We start from the raw sequence: 19,641 nt of genomic DNA, 5'->3' as shown, positions 1-19,641 counted from the left end.
ATCATAGATCACGAAAGGTATCATGAAGTGATCGCTCCAGAGAATCTGTATTTGAGCTGCAGTTGTAACTAGGTTTCTTTGCATAAAATTCCACACAGAGTTTGCCCAACTGCGTTGTTCTCTGCATTGTTGATGATGCACCGTGGATAGCTGTGAGGTTGGTGATTTGGCAAATTCTGTGTTTTTTTTCAAACTAGATATTGAAATCTCCTAATATGATCAGGTGATCTTGTTTTATCGTGATGCTAGTTATAGCATCTACACATATTTATGTGAAGAATTAATGTATCTGGGCAGTCTGTAGACGACTAGGAACAAAAGATTGCTTTGGTGAGCTAGAGGGTTTATAGTGAGTATTTCGAATGACATTTTTTCGAATGCAAATATGTCGAAAAGATTTTGTCTAAAAAGAAATTTTAATGTTTCTTTTTTTTTATGGGGGGATTCCCCCCAAACCCCTGTTTTTTAACACTTTATTTTACTTACAAAACCCCCCAAAAAAGTATTAAATAAAAAAATAATACATTAGAAAAAAAGATTCTACCAAATGTTTTCGACATATTTGCATTTTGAAAAAAATGCATTTGACATACTGACTGGATACCGAGCTAGAGATATGTGGAAGAAGAGTGATTTACAATTGTGGATGTTTAAAGACGATGCTGTTGTGATTTTAGGTGGTCTTTGTATGTACCAGAGAGACCCACACCCTCTTTTACCAGCTCTGTTGGCTTGCCTGAGTTTGAAGTTGTTCGGGAGTGGAGTCCTTCATTAGTCACCTTTCTTTGAGGAATCAGATGTCAGTTCCACCTTCACTGAGCAGATCATGTATCTGTGCACTGTGGTTTGACAGTGATCTTGCATTGACTGGATTGCAGTGAATCTATTTCTTTTCTGGGGTTTGTTTGAACTTCTTGGATTGTGTTGGTAAATTGGTATGATTCTGGTTATTTTTTTCTTGTCGGTGGGTTTGGTGTGTGGATTATGGAGTGGACCTCAGTTGTTTCCATTTGTTCGTTAAGCAGTTATAGTATGTTGCTCATCATTTTGGTGTTATCGCCGGTGGTGTTTCTGGGTTCGTACTGTTGAATCCTGTTTACTGGCCAATTTTTGTGACAAATGGTGTGTTATGGTTGGTTGATTTTGTTCTACTTCTTAGATCCTTGTTTCATCTGACTGTGGTGTTTGCTTTTTTGCTCCCTGTATGGTTGGAATGTATTTGGATTGTTGGTTGTGATGGATTTTAGGTAGATAGGTAGCATGAGACATACAGTGAATCAGGTTTTAATTTTGCGAAAGGGCGCTCTTCCATAAAGCTGTCTAATCCATGGTTTCTTGGTGTTTTTGGCTCCATTATCTGTTTGTTGCGATGTATGTGTTTCTTCACTGAAGCTTGCTACTTTAGAAGTTCAGAGATCGCCGTTTTGCTGAGGTTTGTGCTCGTGGTTGTGTGTTTGTCAGCACGTCATCTATGGGGCACAGCATCCCATGGGTACTATATCCCAGGAGTGATGTATCCCGGTACACCTTTATCATGGTGGCCCTATATACCAGGGGCACTTATTGCCAGGGGAACTATATCCCTCTGGATAGGGCAATGAATAGGCTTGATAATGGAAACCCCTGCTAATTTCCTCTGTGGGTGGTACATTTGTCTTATTAAGAGTCTATGACCACCAAACAACCTGCTAAACCCATGTATTATCACAGCATTGTCCTCCTAAACCTCACAAGAAAGCAAATCTAGGACAGAACCTATCAAAGAACGCTAAACTTATTGGAAGCCTTTCCAACGCTGAGAAATTGTATAGACAGCTCTGAGCTCTGATTGCCACAAGCTTTAGGTATGTGTCAATTAAATTGGTGTGCTTGTTGGGGTCCCCTCGTAAACAAGTAAATGTTGAGTTGGTCTCACCAGCCCAGTTATAAACAAGCCTTATGGTGTTGAAAATCTTAGAATATATTTTATTCTTAGATTTATGCAAAGTGATTCATCAATGCAATTAATTGTGAATCTTCCCCCTTTTGGTAATAACATTGTAGTGTTTCCGTACTGCATTATATATTTAAGTACAGTTAAAAATATCAAGGGGCTACAGAGCCAACATTTCTTGTGCATTCCCATCCTCCCCGAAAGCTTTGACAGTGGGAAGAATTTTGTCTGTCTGTCAAATGCCTTGGAGAGTAAAGTGAGCACTCATAAACCCCTGCGCACCTCGGTGGAGTTAATTTAGAGACGTATGCGCTAGGATAACAGCTACGTGTAAGGTGTCATTGATCTATCTTCCATATAAATACTGGCATATATGGTAGAAAATATAGCTGTAAATACCTCCATATTTGTAGTGAGTTGATGCTGTTTGTAAACTCACTAATTGAGAAAGTACAGATGTAGATCTTCAGAATAGCCAAAGTTTGGCTTTGAGAAAAATCTGCTTATTCTGTAGGAGTTTTGATTGCATTTACCTATAAAGTGTTGCCCCAACAATTCCATGAGCTGATCCAATAGATGTGAATGTGTTATGCTTTCTTTCACATTCTTCTACATTATAGGGTGCATCCCCACACCCCACATGAGAGTGTAAAGGAATTTCACAGAACGACAAGAAGCTGGGTATCAAGAATAATTAAAATGAATGAACAAAATCATTTGCTGTGTATGAACTTGATCCCCACGGTTAAGCAACAGTAAATCTTATCTGGCATTAAACCTACCAAATTCAAATGTAATCAAGTGATCATAGTAAATGGAACCTTTATATCTCACAACGATTGATTCATGTAGCTTTTGAGACACTTTAGAAAACATGATATGAAAATGTTGAGTACCTGTGAGTTAAACGTCCTCCCTCTCCTCTCTCTGTGCAGAGCATGCCATGTATCTGTTGTTGAATATCATCCCTTGGGGTGTTTTAGCCCTCAATGCAGGTACACTTTCTATTCCTTACTCCTGGCAGAACCATATGTGTGGTCAAGAACATAGGTGGGCACAAAATTACCATCCACACAGTTCACACCGTTTTTGAGACAATCAGTTAAAAGTAATTACAGAGTTAGGCAAATTTGAGAGGGATAATCGGGCAAAGTCATATGGTTATACATCACCCACATATCTTCAAAAATATGCGGTCCTAATATCAAAGATGTAGAAATGGAACATCACAAGTTCGATTATGAAAGTATTAATATGCCATAGTTGTTGCCATATTTACACCATTCAGATTTCACCCACAAAAAAGTGGTGATTGCTGTTCATAAAGATACTTGACCTTTGCTTGACTAGCATCGTCATCGCCCTCTGTTCTCCCTTTCCTCTCTTCACGCCCCAAGTGCCACCCTGCAGGTGAGAGAGAGTCTGAGGCATAGCATGTCATTTACTTGCAGAAAGTTATTGAAGTTGAAAGAAAAGGAATTGAAAAGTGTTGGAAATCACATTTCTACTCAAATCATACTTTCAATTTTGTGCCAAAGCATTTTGTACTCTAATATGACACCACCAATGCAAACTAAATCTTAATGTTTAGTGTGCTGACAAGTTATACATTATTTTACCCAGTTTAGAGTTCATGAATCATGTATTTTGGATACAATTACAGAGTCTTACTTTTCTGTTACTGCTGGAAGTTCAGGCCACCACTGGCATGTTTTTCACTGAAGCACCGGCAGGAAGTTCTAAGGGATTGCATGAGAATGAGAATTTACTGTACCGCCACCTCTCGTGATATCCTGGAATCACCGGGATGTGAGGCAGTGCTAATGGTAATACGGGGTCGGCGGCACTGAGACGAGTTAAATAGCGAGCTTCAGAAGCAGCTGTCGGGTAGCACATTGGAACTAAGTAGCTGTGTAGGTTTCTTTATAGGCTTTTCCTCTATCATTAGGCCTCATTACGAGGTTGGAGGTAGCCCTGCCGGTAAAACCGGCAAGGCTACTTCCAAACCCGCATCCGGGTCCGGCACCCGCGAATGGGTAATTACCGGGCTATTCCAGCCCACCCGGACCCGGTAATTGCCCTTTTGCGGGTGCCGGGCCCGGTACATTCCCATTTGACCCCTATAGGCTTTACAACGGTGCCGGTGCATCCTACATACTGTGCCGCACTGTCCGCCAGGTCAGACCTGGTGGGCTGACAGGCACCCGCGAGCACAGCTCATAGTATGGCGGTACGGTAGCAACAGTGCCAGTAGCAATACCGGCACCATTGTTGACTTACCGCCATACTTATAATGAGGCCTATTGTATTTTAGCTGACCCCCAACTCCTTTTTTAGTCCAGGAATATCCCACTGCTGGATCATCGATGAGGCCAAGACATTCCTCTCCAGGACCATTTGTTGTCTTTATTACTGCACCTGGCTTGGTAAGGAGTTGGTTTGTGTAGTTAATAGATGTGTAGGTAAACATCATCCTGGAGGAGTATTTTCCAAACGTGAATATAGAATTGGGAGGCTCTTGCTTTGATGTATTTGATGACACATTCAATAGCATATTCAGTGCAGCCGGCAGGATTGACAACGGCTATTGAAGGATAATGACCATGTAGAGCTGATCATGGTACAGACATGTGACTGATGGATTTTAGTGGGTTCTGAGGACCTGACAGGTGACAGGAAATATGCTACTGTTGTGTGTAGTTTGATGATTTATATCAGAGGTACCACAGTCTTAAACATACACCAATTTCTCTTCTCAGCCAGGCCTCTCAGCTCACCCGAAAGTTGTAGAGTACCCTGCAATCTTTGATGACAGGTAGGAGAATTTGGAAGACTTCCCCTAAACCCCTCCACCACCAACCTGCGATGGCTACAACCTTCCACACTTTATGGGATGCTTTTTTGGGATACAGAGGTGGTTTTTTACCTTCTGCCAGTTTGGAGCAATTTCAGACTTCTCTTTCTCCACCATAATGCTGCTACTTTCTAGTTTGAACACCTCCATCCTTCTCATCAGAGATAAAGAACAGTCCATGAAGAAGAAATACAAGTAAATTACTTACTCAATAAACCCGGAGCCAGGGGGCACTACTGCATCAGGTAATGCACCCTGGGCCCATAGTAACAGGTGTAAGCACAGCAAGGGCCTTAACGAAGTCCCAGGGCAATACCTGACACAGTAAGCCCCGCACCCCCTCCGAAGGCCTTATTGTCATTATTATTCCGGCATAAAATGCCCCGGGATACTGATTGTTGTAAACAGGCATTCAAAACTTTGCCACATCAGGTCTTTTCTTCTCCGATGAACGTGGCAGTTCAAGTGCGTTTTTGTCTAGATACACTAGACAGCACATTCAGGTTCAATGGTATGGAGTGGAAGGGAGCCATGTCGGAAGGAATGCTTCCTTCCATTCCATATTATTGGCGCTAGTAATGCCGTTTTAGTATTCTGCTTTTTCACTTTACACTGCCACAAGTTCGCTCAAAAAAAGGAACTAAGCACTGTTATAGGGACTGTCTTTTGTGTGCTTTATACTAATGCATTACCACTATCATGTTTGAGTGCAAACCACATTAGAGAAAACACATATAAATAGTTTGCAATTGACAATTGCAGTTTAATGACAACAATTTAAAAGTGAAGGTGATCAAAAATATATTGCAAACTTGTTAATTGTAGTGAGAACAATGTCAAATGAAAAGTGGTATTGGGCCCAACGAAAATTGAGGTAATGAAATTATTAAAGAGACTTAATGCATAACATGGCAAGCAATAACTTTAGTGCTATTTGGTAACTTGCATTAAGGAAATGGATTAGAGAATCTGAACAAACCTAGTCACATTTTACATATAGTGCAATGAAATAACAGGGTTGTGCAATAGATACTTCAAAAATTAGAAGACAGTCAGTTGGAAATAAATTGCACATTGCCATGAAAAGTAAAAGAACAATTGGCAAACTGGGCTGTAGAACTATTATCAGAAACGGTGGACATTATAGAGGTGAAAGACATGGAGGAAGAAGGAAAAGATGAGGACACAGATGTTGCTTTAGCCTTGTTACAGGAAATAGTTTGAGTGTGCGGAGGGCAGCGTTGTGGTTCTTGTGGTTGCCAGTAGCTGTTAATAGATGATGGGTTACAGTGACGGGTAACAGACGTTATTTCTCTGGTTTCAAGTCCAGCATTCGAAAGAAGTTGTATGGGAGTTGCACAAATGCAGTGGTGATCATGTTGACTGATTTTCTGCATGAGAGAGCCCAGAGTGTTTTATCCAAGTGGCCGATGATTATACCAAATTTCTTTTTTTGGGGAAAACATTGTGGCATTACAAAAAAGCATAGAGCATAAGGAGGCAGCTTGGATATGTACAGGAGAAGGTATTTAACAGGACATTCTGGATCTTGGGGAACAGCATTCTGGATCTTGGGGAACAGCATCCATGCGGCCGCGCAAGTCACTGTGGTGACAAATGAGAAATGTGTGGTGATTTTTTGTGAATTCATTAAAAGTAAGGGATGTATATTGTTTTCCATTCTCATCTGTTATTATTTCAAATGCATTGGCTGGTAATAAATGAAGTCCTTCACGTCCACGTTGAGCTAAGTGAATTTGTATGTCAAACCATACTTTGTATTCTAGAGTGTTAGGAAATGAAGAATTGAAAATTCCGCAGGTACGTAGTTTGGTGAGGCCAAGAGTGAGAAATGTGAGCTTTGTCTACCACTTGGTCTTCTCCATTGCGACAGAGATGTTTAGTAATGCTAATGAAAACATTGTTGGCAGACACAAAATGGTCATTCTGCATAATATTCCATTTTCGCCAAGAAGGGGGATTATTTAGGTGTCGATTCAAAGCAGAAACCAGAGAAATTAAACTTTGAGGTTAGTACCCTGCTCCAGAAACTGTAATGGCCTCAGCATTAAATGTAGGTACAAGGGGGGCTAGCATTGGGAAAGGCTGCAGTTCAAATGCAGATTAAAATCCGTTTTGGACAAGCCATCATTTAAAAGTGTCCAACCCCCATTTTATGGCACACTGGCCCTCATTAGGACCCTGGCGGATTTTTTCCGCCGTCGGCGGACTTTTCCGCCATGGCGTAAAGTCCCTTTACGCCATGGCGGATGGCGGACTTACCGCCCCATTCCGAGGTCGGCGGGGCGGTAAGTCCCCATTGACCCATTTACCCTTCCCCATTCCCATTTCGGCCCCATAGGGCTCAATGGGAGTGGGGAAGGCGTTAATTACGCCACCGTAAATTACGGTGGCGTAATTAACACCAAGGTCCCATAGCGCCATGGATTTTTACGCCCGCAAAAAGCGGGCGGAAAAATGACCATGGCGCTATGGGAACTCGTAGTTGGCGGTAAGGGGTCGGCGCAGCTAACGCTGGCGCAAACCCCTTACCGCCAGGGTCCTAATGAGGGCCACTGTGTGTTAATTTCTGATATGTTAAGTTCTATCGTCTCCAAGTCAGGGTTGCAGACTGAAACATGTCTTCCATTATAGCCATGTACATTGGACAAATGTAAGCTGTTTTCAAATGTTGCAGACTTCACGAGTCCTTTCAGAGTTTCAGTGCTGAAATCCTCTATCCACTCCTCTATGGAAAGAGGCCCTGTTAGGTTAAACGAAATGGTTGTAGGTTACTGACTGACATGTGTGATCTGGCAAGGTGCCTTGGTTGCACAATTATTTGTCGGTTTTGCTGGTCCGCGGGTCGCACATGGCTGGCGATTAATGCGTGTTGTTGATTTGATGAAGTAACGCGGGTTCAGATGAAGAAGCTTGGTACCTCGGAAGATGAAGCAAAGTAACGGTGGTTGCCAAAGAGAAGTGCGCCGATATCGGAAAGGGAAAGAACATAGAGCGGAGTCGGGCACGAGACAGAATGCCAGGAAAAGGATTAATGGTCAGGTAAGGCTCGCAAATGCACCAATTGGGTGCAAGCAGGTAAGTAAAAAAAATGGCATCCGGAGTACTAATTCGATTTACTCTTAAAGGTGGAGTGAGCTTTCCTTCGGGCACAGAGTGGCAGTTGCCATCATAAGCTCGGATGGCATTAATAGCCAACTCTGCTGTATTCATGTTTGCTCTTTCTCCTGTCACATGGGTATCATGCTTAGGCCCCAGCTCTGTTTCTGCCTTCAGTCTGCCACTGGTTCTATCTCTACTGGTCCTGCCATTCATATTCTTTTTCTTTTCTGGGCACACCACTCTGCCTGATATATTCTGCATAGCCAACCAATGCAGCAAAACAGCTGGAAGGATCAAAGGCAGGGGCTAGAGAGGGTACGGTTTTTTGCCACTGTCCTCCTCCAAAGTGTACTACCATAGTGTTTAACCTACTCTTCTGCAGGATTGCCTCCTCTGCTATCCTGTTGTAGCTGGAGACATTGCCCCTACTTACAGTTGCATCCAAACAATGGATGGTGGATCTCATGCCATGGCCTTCTGTTAAGAGCGAGATGCTGCCTCTTCCGCACCATTCCTCTACCATTTTGCCAGGTGTGATAGTCAACAATTCTTGATGTCCTAAGCCGAATTCAATCCTGTAAAAAGAAGGACTTGTTGCCTTGGACACTGTTGACATGAGCCAGGAAACCCTGTGATTATAGGAGGTACTAGGTAGGCTAGAAAAAACAAATGAGTTGAGAGAAGATGAATTGAGAACTGAGTACACAGCCGCAGCAACCCAGGAAGACAGACAAATGGAGTAGCATCAGTGGACATGGATCTCAGCCAGCCCGATGTTCCTTTGGGAAGAGCCAAATTACACCATGATACATCACGTATCTAAGTGTAGAATGCTCCTTTCAAGTTACTAAGCTGGCCACAACCATGCACTGTGGACTTCAGATACACACCCAGTGGACACTGCACCCAGGCATTGCATCGGGCATGCCCCGGGTGTAGTCAACACACACACACACACACACAAACAGGCATACACACAAAAACACACGCACAAAGCACACACACGCACACAAAGTGCCCAGTCGGCATGGCCTGTGGCCTTGCCTGTTGAAAACTGTGCCTGACACAGGTTCAGTTCTGAATGTAAGTCAGCAGAACACTTACTGCTCCTTCTTTTCTATTAGGCTAGCACAAGCCATATTCCACATGTATAACTCATTCCCTTGATTTATCTCACATCAGAATCTGCCTTACAGTGCCAGTTTTGGCATATCTCCTACACTTTCTTTGCTATGCCGGGTCATAGACCCTCACAATGAGTTATTCACATTTATTGCAGAAACTGCTGCTTTTTTTGGTAAATAAGAGCCAGGTGCACCCCCTTAAAGGCACAGTGTATCCCTGCTATGGTTCAGAGTATTCTCTGAATAACTGCTATAGTCCCCTTTTTCAATTTTCCTAATAACAGAATCTATAGATCAAAGTATGCAATGTACGGACAAAATGGCAGTGGGCTCAGACATTTTCAGTCCAACTCTACCCTACCAGAATTACTCTCTTTCATAGTCAATCAACTTCCCTTATGATACCATCCTGCTCCACTGACCAACATGTGTACCCGTTGGGACAGATGATAGCTGCGCAGGTTAGATGTCATTGCTGTGGATGTGAGCAAAGATTCCCCATGGGGGTCTGCATGGGATGTGGACCCTCTGGTACACTACCACTATTTCTTTGCTCTCCATAAATGGACCTTCACGAAAATGTTCAAAACCTTTTAGAAGTGGGTGTATATATTTATGGGAAAGTTTCATGCCTTTCCTTGAATGACCAGAAGAAAGTTATACTTACTATAGTATGTTTTTAAATTAATCACTTCCTCCCAGAAGTGGATATGGTGATGTGGTATTTATGTAGCGCTCTCGCCAATGCACTTTACATACAACATATTTACATACAATATCACCCAACCAAAGTTGGGACTCATTTATCAACCTCAGAAGGATGGAAAGGCAGAGTAGGGGTTACCGGGATTCCAACCTGCGACCTGCAGTTCACAAACAGATCGTAGCAGTGAGTGCTCAATCCGCTGAGCTATCTTACCGGATATGATGCATACATATAAATCATGCTAATCACAGAAAGCAGTTGTCCTTGAAACTCAAAAACAGAACTTACTGATGATCAGCAATGTCTCCTTGTGGGAAAGGTAGGGTTGTCATGGAGTGGCATGTGGTTTCCAAAGTGTTCATGGCAAGTTGCTTATCTTCATTGTAGTCTGTCAACCCTGCAAACATGTATGCCAATGTGAAACTGAGTGGTGGACCTCTAGAGCACGCCATCACTGAACACACAAAGGGGATCTGAATCAGCTCTCCACGAATGAAGTCCACCCTCCGATGGACTTTTCTGTGTTATCGGCAATTGGATGATAGAACTGTAGGTTATGGCTCCAAGGGATCATTTATTTCTTGAAAAAATATCTTCTCTAATTATTAATCCACTGTTTACAATACGTTCGTTTCTCTTTTATGTGTATTTAATAATGTTTTAATATTTACTCTTGCATTTGATTTCACTTTTCACCATTTTTAAAAATGTCTGCAAATTTCTTAAAAATGTTTATTCACATTATTTTTTGTTGGCAGGGACTTAAGTTTTTTATTTTTTTGTCCTTCTTTTGTTATATTCTGTCTGGGGAGCACCATCTCTGTCCCCATTTGCCCAACTTTGGTTCTTCATTTTGAAATTGAAGTCAAGGGAAAGGTTTTTGAGGAAAATATTTTTCACAAACGAAAGCCATTTTCTAAGCAAAGTTTTTCTTAAAAGCATTATTTGAAAGAATGTTTTACAGGCTAGGATGTTTAGCAATCATAAACCTGGATTTTGTTCTTGGTGGTCCGCCATGTCTAGGAAATCTATAGAGGGAAGAACAAAACCAAGAAAAGGTTTAGACACCTTAATACTACATCTAATGACGTAATCCATGTTATGCCTATACATTCATATTTACTAAGCCTCCATTCATACAGCTATTGGTGTGCCTACTGGAGAGCTTACAGCACTTGAATGTCATTGGACAATGACTTAACCAAATGTTCTCTACCGATGGTAAAAATCCTTAAAGAACTGTGTTTGGTAAGGGTGAAGTAAGGCTGCCACTGACTGGATTCCTTACATGAAATGTCGGATCATCTAATTTCTGGTCCTCGGTTTTTACCAGAAAATGAGTGTGTTGCTTGCCATTATGGATGAGGATAGTAGAGGACACACATAGGAATCCCTATAACTGGTGCAAATGGGTGTGCATGGGTGAATATGTGAAAATCCAAGGCATATTTGGCGATGGATTCAACATTCTGCTTTTTAAGAAAATCCTAAAAACGCAAAGGGTGCTCCTAATGTCCTAGTGAAAAGGACAGGAGGGACTACATATGTTTGCACTTCTATCTGGGCCATATTGATTCAGTTGGATGATGAGTGTAGTTTAAGTCCGGGAATATGGGTGGACTGCGGTTTTGACGTTAGTTTACACCCATTACTGAACAGACTCTTCGATGCCGCCCATTTGTATGCAGGTGCAAAAAAAATGGCGATTCCATAGAAATCCAGAGCATCTCCACCTGCATAAAAATCGCATGTACTGGAGATGCTGTTGTATTTGGAGACAGAGCGAATGGTGGTGGTGGGATTGTACATTTTGGCCTGTGCCCCGGCCGACCTCACAAATACGTCGAATGAGAACAAAAGTGTCTAATGTTTTACGCATGGTTTCTACTCACTGTACGATTAGTATGCCAGATCACAAATGAGCCCCAGAGATGTTATATTTATAGTTGCTTTCTAGGAATGTTCTAGAGAAAAGAGCGAGGCTGTTGGGGGATTCTGTTGACTGTAACATTATGTCTATTTTTGATTGATTGTACAGCGTCACTGCAGAAGTCTACCAGTATAATCTACTTAATAATCATTAATTTGTGAAGTTTCGTAAAGTGCCAGTGTCTTCAGTGGGCTAATTGGTACACAGCTGATCATTACCTTTATGCTATAGCGCGACCGGCAGAGAAACCGGGGTGTCCAGTTATGGAGGAGGGTATCTAGCCTGACCTACAGACTTTATTTCACTTTAAGTCAGACTCGTGAAGTCCTCAAAGAAATCTGCAGTACTGTGAAGCTAGACTTGTTTTTATATGGCCTTCTGATGTTACTAAAATTGTCAGTTAACTATGTTAGCTTTGCAAAAGATAATTAAATCCAGATAAGGGTTTTCCCACCATCATCATCCACTTTTCTTCCACATCATTTTTGTTTTCAATTCCTCTGCTGTGTTGTGAAACAGTGCATCAGTATGGCTAATAACGTTGCTAAATAACCCTCTCATTAAACATTCTGTTTCCGGGAACTGTCTGCCAGCTAAAACCAATCATATATAATTGAAATACTTTAAGTAGGCGTTTTTAAATAGTTATCCATAAATTAGAATCTATGGGCGAATTAAAGTAATTTCATTCCATGGAGAATCAAATTAAAAAGAGGAGGCATCGGTTTTAATGGGCAGAGACCATGACACGCTTTACCACATATTTTAATGCAATTGCACATAGAGTGTTCCTATGAATATTAAACTATAGAGCAGTGCGTCTACTTAAACATATAGAACAGGTTTACACATGGTATTCATTTTTGCCCCAGTGTAAAAAGTGGCATGTAATATGGATAAGGGAAAACCTGGTTTCTCCATTCTATATTCTGCAGGCAAACATAACTGATGGAAAGCTCATTTTCAGCACTGGTGCAAACATTGGATAATCTGATCCTGATAGGCCACGAGAAAGAAGCCTGAGTTGCCTTTGATTTACTTTGAACATTGAAGAGAAATTAACCTGGTTGTTGATAAGTACCCATCCACAATGTTGTAGTATGTCTATTGCTCCCTTATCGGCCCTTATCCAACCTTTACACTGTCCACAAAGATCAGAATGACAGTGGGTGGAACAGGGAGCATAAGGGACACAGAGACACTGGGACAAAATAAAATACCCCTTCCCTCCTCTCTCTATAGTTTCATTGCTTACCTAAACCTGCCACTCTAGATCTGCTTGGCAGAGAAAGTGCCCTATACCCTGCAGTGAGGTAATGTCAGAGTACTATGAATTCCATAGTCTAGTAGTGTGTTGTCATAGCAGGTGGGTACAGCATTTAGAAACATATGTATGCACTAATAACTTCCTTTTAAGTCATTTACAACAAAGCAAATAATCAATAAAATAGCCAGCATGTATTTTATGACAAGACTATTGTGAAGCACCCACTCTAGGCCAAATTCAAGGGTGGATGTCTGTATTCAAATTGCAGTGCATTCTTGCTGTCCTCACGTCCTGACCGCGAGGAGAGCCCAGGGAGGCAAAAAGAAGACAGGCAGTCTTCATCGCTTTCTTCCATACCGCCGAACGTATCACAGCCTCCCCATGTTATCAAACTCAACTGCAAAAACGTATCACAGGCTCCCCCTATTATCAAACTCTACTACAATAACTTACCACAGGCTGCACCTATAATCAATGAAGACTGCAATAATTTATCACAGGCTCCCCCTATTATCAAACTCTACTACAATAACTTACCACAGGCTGCACCTATAATCAATGAAGACTGCAATAATTTATCACAGGCTCCCCATATTATCAAACTCTACTACAATAACTTACCACAGGCTGCACCTATAATCAATGAAGACTGCAATAACTTATCACAGGCTCCCCCCTATTATCAAACTCTGCTGCAATAACATATCACAGGCTCCCCTATTATCAAACGCTACTGCAATAATGCATCACAGCCTACATTTCATGTAACAAGTAGCCTTAGAGAATGTTATTGTAGTCATTATGATTAGGGCCATTTAAATATCAGTCAATAGTGCATCTATTACAAGTTTCTAGATTGCCCCCAAAAAATGCCACCAGAGTAGATCCACTATTGAATTACTTATTTACCTTCTAGTACCGGGGTCTGCAACCTGCAGCTCTCCAGATGATTTGGGCAACGATTCCCAAGAACCCTCACCACTGAAGGGATAATAGGATTTGTAGTCCAAAACATCCGGAGAGCCAAAGGTTGCAGAGCCCTGTTCTAGTATTTAAGAAGAGGAAGATACCCAAGTAACTTAGAAAACCTCTATTTTTCTTTTGTCTTTAGTGATTTAAGGGCATTTGAAGGAGATTCTTTGAGAGACCATTGGTTTGCTGGTTGATAAAAGTTCTTTCATTGGAGTAAAACGAGACGATTCCTAAGTGGGGATGTGTCGGGCATACGCTATTATTGAATGAAAAAAAATGATCGTAATTCAATTTTCTAAGATTTTGAAATGAGAGGTTCATTTAGCAAGTGTAAAAAGCAATGAAAGAGTTTAAGCGCTCGTTCCGTGTAACATTTTTAAAAAGCTGTGCCATTTCTTACAAATTATGTTTTATCGTTTCAAGAAATGATGTTAACCTCGCAGTTTTAAAACTGAATGAACAAGGCCTCTTGGACAAATTGAAAAACAAATGGTGGTACGACAAAGGAGAATGTGGCAGCGGGGGAGGTGACTCCAAGGTTAGCCTCTATGTCACCGAAGCGGGTAAACAGTATGTCAAGTAACTGGCGCATCTGCTGGAGCCTAACAGCCACTTAACAGCTCCTACATACATCTGTGACCATTCACTCTATCATAGAAGCTCTACAAACAAAAGTATGCACTTACTGTCAACCCAAAAATATTTGCAAGCATTCATTGCCAGCGCCAATTTGAATCTGAGTGAAGTAAGCAGAAGTGGTTAGAAAATGGTTTACTGCAGGGAGCTGCACTGTGCAGGTGCATGGCATGAGATGTTGAGTTGGGGGGAGCAGAATGTGTCATTGTGGATTGAAAATGGGACAGCGGGAGAAGGTGGCCGGTGGCGGAGGGAGATGGTCAGATTTCATGCAGTGAGAATGCATGTGTGAGATAATGTTACTTTTTACTTGTTTTCCTTTCATCTTTCAACATTTGCAAGACAATGGGCCTCATTAGGACCCTGGCGGCCCCGGAATGAACGGTGCTGGTAAGGGACTGGCACCATTCATTTCGGGGCACCCTATTACGAGGTCTGCAGTGGGTCCCACTAAGGAACGCCTGGTCAGACCAAGCGTCCTTAGCGGGACTCACTAGCAGACCAGGATGCTAACAACGGGCCCGTCATTAACGGGCCCGTTGTTAGCATCCTCCCCATTCCCATTGAGCCCTATGGGGCTGAAATGGGAATGGGGATACATTTTTACCGGTGCCCAGAAAAGGGCAATTACCGGGTCCGCCAAGGTCGGCATGACCCGGTTATTTCCCTTTTCTGGGCTCCGGTAAAAATTAATTACTGGTGGCAGCCGTGCCCTTAATAAGGGCACAGCTGCCGCCAGGGTCGTAAAGAGGCCCAATGTATTTGTGTTAAGAAAGGTTATCGACAATGTTAGAATTAGAGCTGTGAACAGTCACAAATGTACTGACGTAAAAGAGCCGGTTAGCACTTAACCTCATGGCCGAGGCCTTGAGCGAGTGGCAGTGTCAATGGCTGAGGGGGAATCTTGCACAGACAGTCGCTACTGTTGATGATTAACTGCGTGGTCTTGCCCTACAAGGTGCTCAGTAATTCGCTTAGATATAATTATGCTCTGGCAATGAGATTTATTTTCAATCTGGTCAAGTTAAAATGACTTTGGCCTTGACACATACCAGCACTTGTGCAGTTGTGCCGTTGTGCGGCTCACAGATAACGCACCCATCCAATTAGAAATGAGGGCTGGATGTGTGGGCTTTCGGAGCTAACATGAAATAAGGCACGAGTCAAAATAGAAATTCATTCTATGTGAATGTTTCTCATGCGGATTCATTTTGAGCATCGTGAACACTTAACTGGATTTTAATATTCAGTGGCTCGACGAGCCCAGCTGCATTGGAAGCTGTTATTAGCGAGACACATGCTCTGTGCTCTCACCGTTTAGAGTGATCTGCCTATTTTGACTAATATCATCCCATAAATGTATGAAATGTTCATCTTGATGACAGTTCTGTCAAATCACTGCCTCGCCCTTTAATGATGAAATGACTGTACACATGTCTGAATCCATATGGAGCCGTGCCTTCAGAGGAATGGCCATATTTACTCAAGCAGCACATCACTGGGATAACCTATAAAGCTAGATATTTCAAATATGGACTTAAGCGCATTGTTAAAATAATCAATCCCAAATCAGTAAATGAGTAGTGGTATAGTCTATTCACCAAGTATTCTACGAGATTGGGATGGCTTCCTTGGCCCACAGGAGGGCAATACATATGTTTTCATGGACTAAAGAATGTATGTCTAGAGAGGGGTGCAGTTATGGATAGTACCATCCTTGTGGGGGGTCCTGCAACTGGCCAAATAGCTGTGTCTGCATCCACCCGCTCTACATTTGCAGAGCCTTTCCTCAGCTTTACATACTTTAGATGGGGAGCCCAAGAGACGCCGCGTGCCTCTGGGAGCCTGCTATTGTGTTGTTGGTGAGACAGCTGTTCCCTGAAGGCTATGCATGAGGCTCAGAAATGCGGTATAGTGTGTCAAAGGTCATGGAAGATGCAGACAAATGCGACCTGAAACAGGTGCGTCATCGATTGCATTTGTGCTGCCTAATCCATAATGTAAAGAGATTGGGAATGTAAAGGGACCTGCCTTGAAGTTCTTTAGAGTTTTATGAACTATGTGAGTTTGGAGGGTCAGGAAGCCAATGCGTTTTGGGTAGATTTCAATGTTAACGTTGGAATGGCTAGCAGTGAGAAACCTTTTGGTGATGTAGTCAAGCATGCTCCAATGGATCGGCGGGAGCGGCACTTATCTTGAGGTTGACACTCGGTTTCATTGGCAGACACTGCATGGATTTCAATAATGGGGAGATTTGATCAGACCACTTTAGACAAATATTAGACAATTGGCAAATGACTCTGCAGATGACCTTGTGGAATGCCCGTGAAAATTTAGTGGAGGAATTTCATAGTGAGATAGAAAAAAGGCCTGATTTACAAATCGTTTTTCAATGCGACTGCCCGATTGTAAAATACTTTTGTAAATCAGATCCATAGCCTCAGTGTAGTCCCCCAGGTGGGACAGGACAATTTTGTGAGTCATCTGAAGGCAAGAAAATGCACCCCAATAGAAGATGTAGATGGATAAAGCCTCTGTAGATACATATATTCACATGCAGTACAAAGGCCAGGTCAGTACCACAGGTTGCTTCTAAATCATGAACCAGTGTTTTGGTATCAGGTGGTGTTCCAGGTCAGTGGTCATGAGAGCATATATTGTTCAAAGTAACTATGCCAAAAAGGAGATCTTCAACCTTAAAAGTAGGAAGACAGACAGGTGGTATTTATCTAGGACTGTTCGCAGATATGTTATTCAGGGGCGCCTTGACCAACGCCAGAGCACTCGTCAAATCTGGGATGTAATTGGTTATCATCGGCATATTATTATTATTAGAGTATTTTCTGAGTCTGGCCGAGGTCGAGTAGCAATGGCGCGCTTTACAATCACAGGGGGAACAACATGTTTGGGGGAGCAGAGAAACAAGGGAGTGGGGAGCTAACAACAGGGGTAGAAGGCATAGAAGTGGTAGTCAATCCTGTGGTGATTAATGTTGGGGGATAGTGGGGGCATATATAGATTAATGACACTAGAGACAGTACTGGCCCCTGAGGTATCCCACATGAGATTCTGAGAGTGGTAAATATGGAAAACGTCATAGTGACTGGGTAGCTTCTGTTAATGGTGTAGGATGCTAGGCAACTGAGAACACCGGCTTTGATTTCCATTAAGATTTTCTGCGGTCTAGCAGAATAACCAGAGTTTCACCCTTGCCCAAGCATCTGTTTGACATGTGTCACAACATCTCCAAAAAGTCTTACTCCCACGCAACCAGCAAGTGGCAGGGCCCTCATTTTGCTACGAAAGGCTGGTGGAATACAATGCAAATGACACTGCATAAGTGAGTACTGAAACTTGGCCTGTACAGAGGCTACTAATTCAGTTTTTAATCCTCAATCAGAGGCCTAACCTAGAAAAATAAGAGTTCCAAATTGAATGATGCATTCAATATCTAAGGATAAGATTAGATATAGCTGCATCCATGCAAACTATATTGTCCTGTATTTGCCTGAACGACTTCAGTTTCAATTTAAGAATGATGGCAACAGCATCTCATTGCAAAGAGAGTCTGATCCTATCCCACATTTCAGGACTAGAATCGGGCAATTGCAAAACATGGTGCTATTACCGATTAGTTAGAGCGAACCAAGTTTGCGGGACATTTGAGGTGAAACGAGATTCAGAAAACGTGCAACACATTTAATGAATGATGGATATACCTGTAGTTTCGAAATGCTCGTGATAGGTATGCGACAGTGTTACTACGTTAAAATCCTAATTTGCAGAAATCATGCAGAAGGTTTCCACATCAAACAAGATACCTACTGTTCCCATTTGGCATACATCCCCACAGGTTCCCACTCTGCCACCACTTATCCTGTGATTTATTCATCCAGTCAATACATTATATTAATGTTAGATTAAATTATTATATTGGATTCGATTGTATTAATACTTTGGTTTATTTAAACATAGATACAAAAAAATTCAAAAAACCTAACATGCATTATAAATAAATTCAAAAAAGCCAGGGCATAAAGGATTTAAGCCTAGAACATCCTCTATTACGGAAAGGTCGAGGTATAGCTAATTGCTACTTTCACGCGGACAAAGTTAAAACACAGAACATTCCTGCGGTGAAGGAGAGATTTGAACATAACTAAGCACTGCCTTCACAATTTGTCTACCAAATGCATTCCTAAAACAAAACAAAAAGAATTCCACAGCATATTTACAAAGATATAATGACCTTGCAGCCTCCATCGTTAACGCAATAACTGTTTTATAAAACTCTGAATGGTACTTTGATACATTGGAAGAATAACAGAAAAACAGACAATCAATTAATAAAAGGCAATCTGCCCAGATGTGTTCCAACTTCTACAAGCAACGTGAAGAAAATCTCCCTAATTCTTCTGTCACCCGTGCATCAAAATCACCTAAAATAAAAGTTGCTTCCACCCCATTCCTGGGTTATGCCTTCAGCTATAAATCTCAGTCGAATCTTATTATACTTTAAACTCCTGCGCAGGGCAGATGAATAAAAAGGGAAGATGGTCTCAATCTTTCTCAAATGACAAGTACAATAACTAGCGTGGCTCAATCTCCATGATTTTTAAATGTGACTCCATGGGAACTTGTTTCATCGAGCTAATGTAAACAGATGTCAGTTTCCTTAACTGTGTACAGGGCTGCATGCAGATGTTTATGTTATATCATCACAAACATTATTACGACGGGTGTTTTTACGAGAGAATGTTGCCGAAAAAAGTCATCGACATTTTTTTATATATATTTTTGGGGGGGTGCCCCCGCGAAAAACCTCTCCTCCACCTATTTTTAATTGTTCCTCACCCCCGATCCCCTTATCTGCCCTTCCGTCGCCACTACATTTCAATGATATTTTTCGGCAAACTTCTCTCGTAAAAACACCCGAAGAAATACTGTCTGTCGATAAGACTACGTCATACCCATGCAGACATTTCCCATATTGGCATCTGCCCACTTTAAAGTTCAATTTGCATAAACCAATTTTTGCCTAAGGTGTGCCCTCTCTAATTACTCCTTTTATAAATTGCTCATGGCCATAGCCTTAG

The 19,641-nt window shown here is 41.9% G+C and overlaps 1 protein-coding gene across 4 annotated transcripts in view; it reads left to right on the top strand.

Moving 5' to 3' along the window:
- Positions 1-19,641, top strand: part of GRIA4 (glutamate ionotropic receptor AMPA type subunit 4) — a 1,206,498-nt gene that overhangs the window by 1,174,246 nt on the left and 12,611 nt on the right. For 2 of the 4 annotated variants that reach the window (XM_069640737.1, XM_069640739.1), the window contains exon 14: positions 14,333-14,447. The exons of the other annotated variants lie outside the window; for them this stretch is intronic. In XM_069640737.1, coding sequence (XP_069496838.1) covers positions 14,333-14,447 — 115 coding nt within the window. The remainder of the gene's footprint in view (positions 1-14,332; positions 14,448-19,641) is intronic. 4 annotated transcript variants of the gene reach the window in all.

The sequence above is a fragment of the Ambystoma mexicanum genome, chromosome 7q (assembly GCF_040938575.1).
Source record: "Ambystoma mexicanum isolate Mex_15411 chromosome 7q, UKY_AmexF1_1, whole genome shotgun sequence".
Lineage (NCBI taxonomy): Eukaryota > Metazoa > Chordata > Amphibia > Caudata > Ambystomatidae > Ambystoma > Ambystoma mexicanum.
Note: the sequence above shows the minus strand (reverse complement) of the source record. Positions and strands in the feature narration are given on the sequence as shown.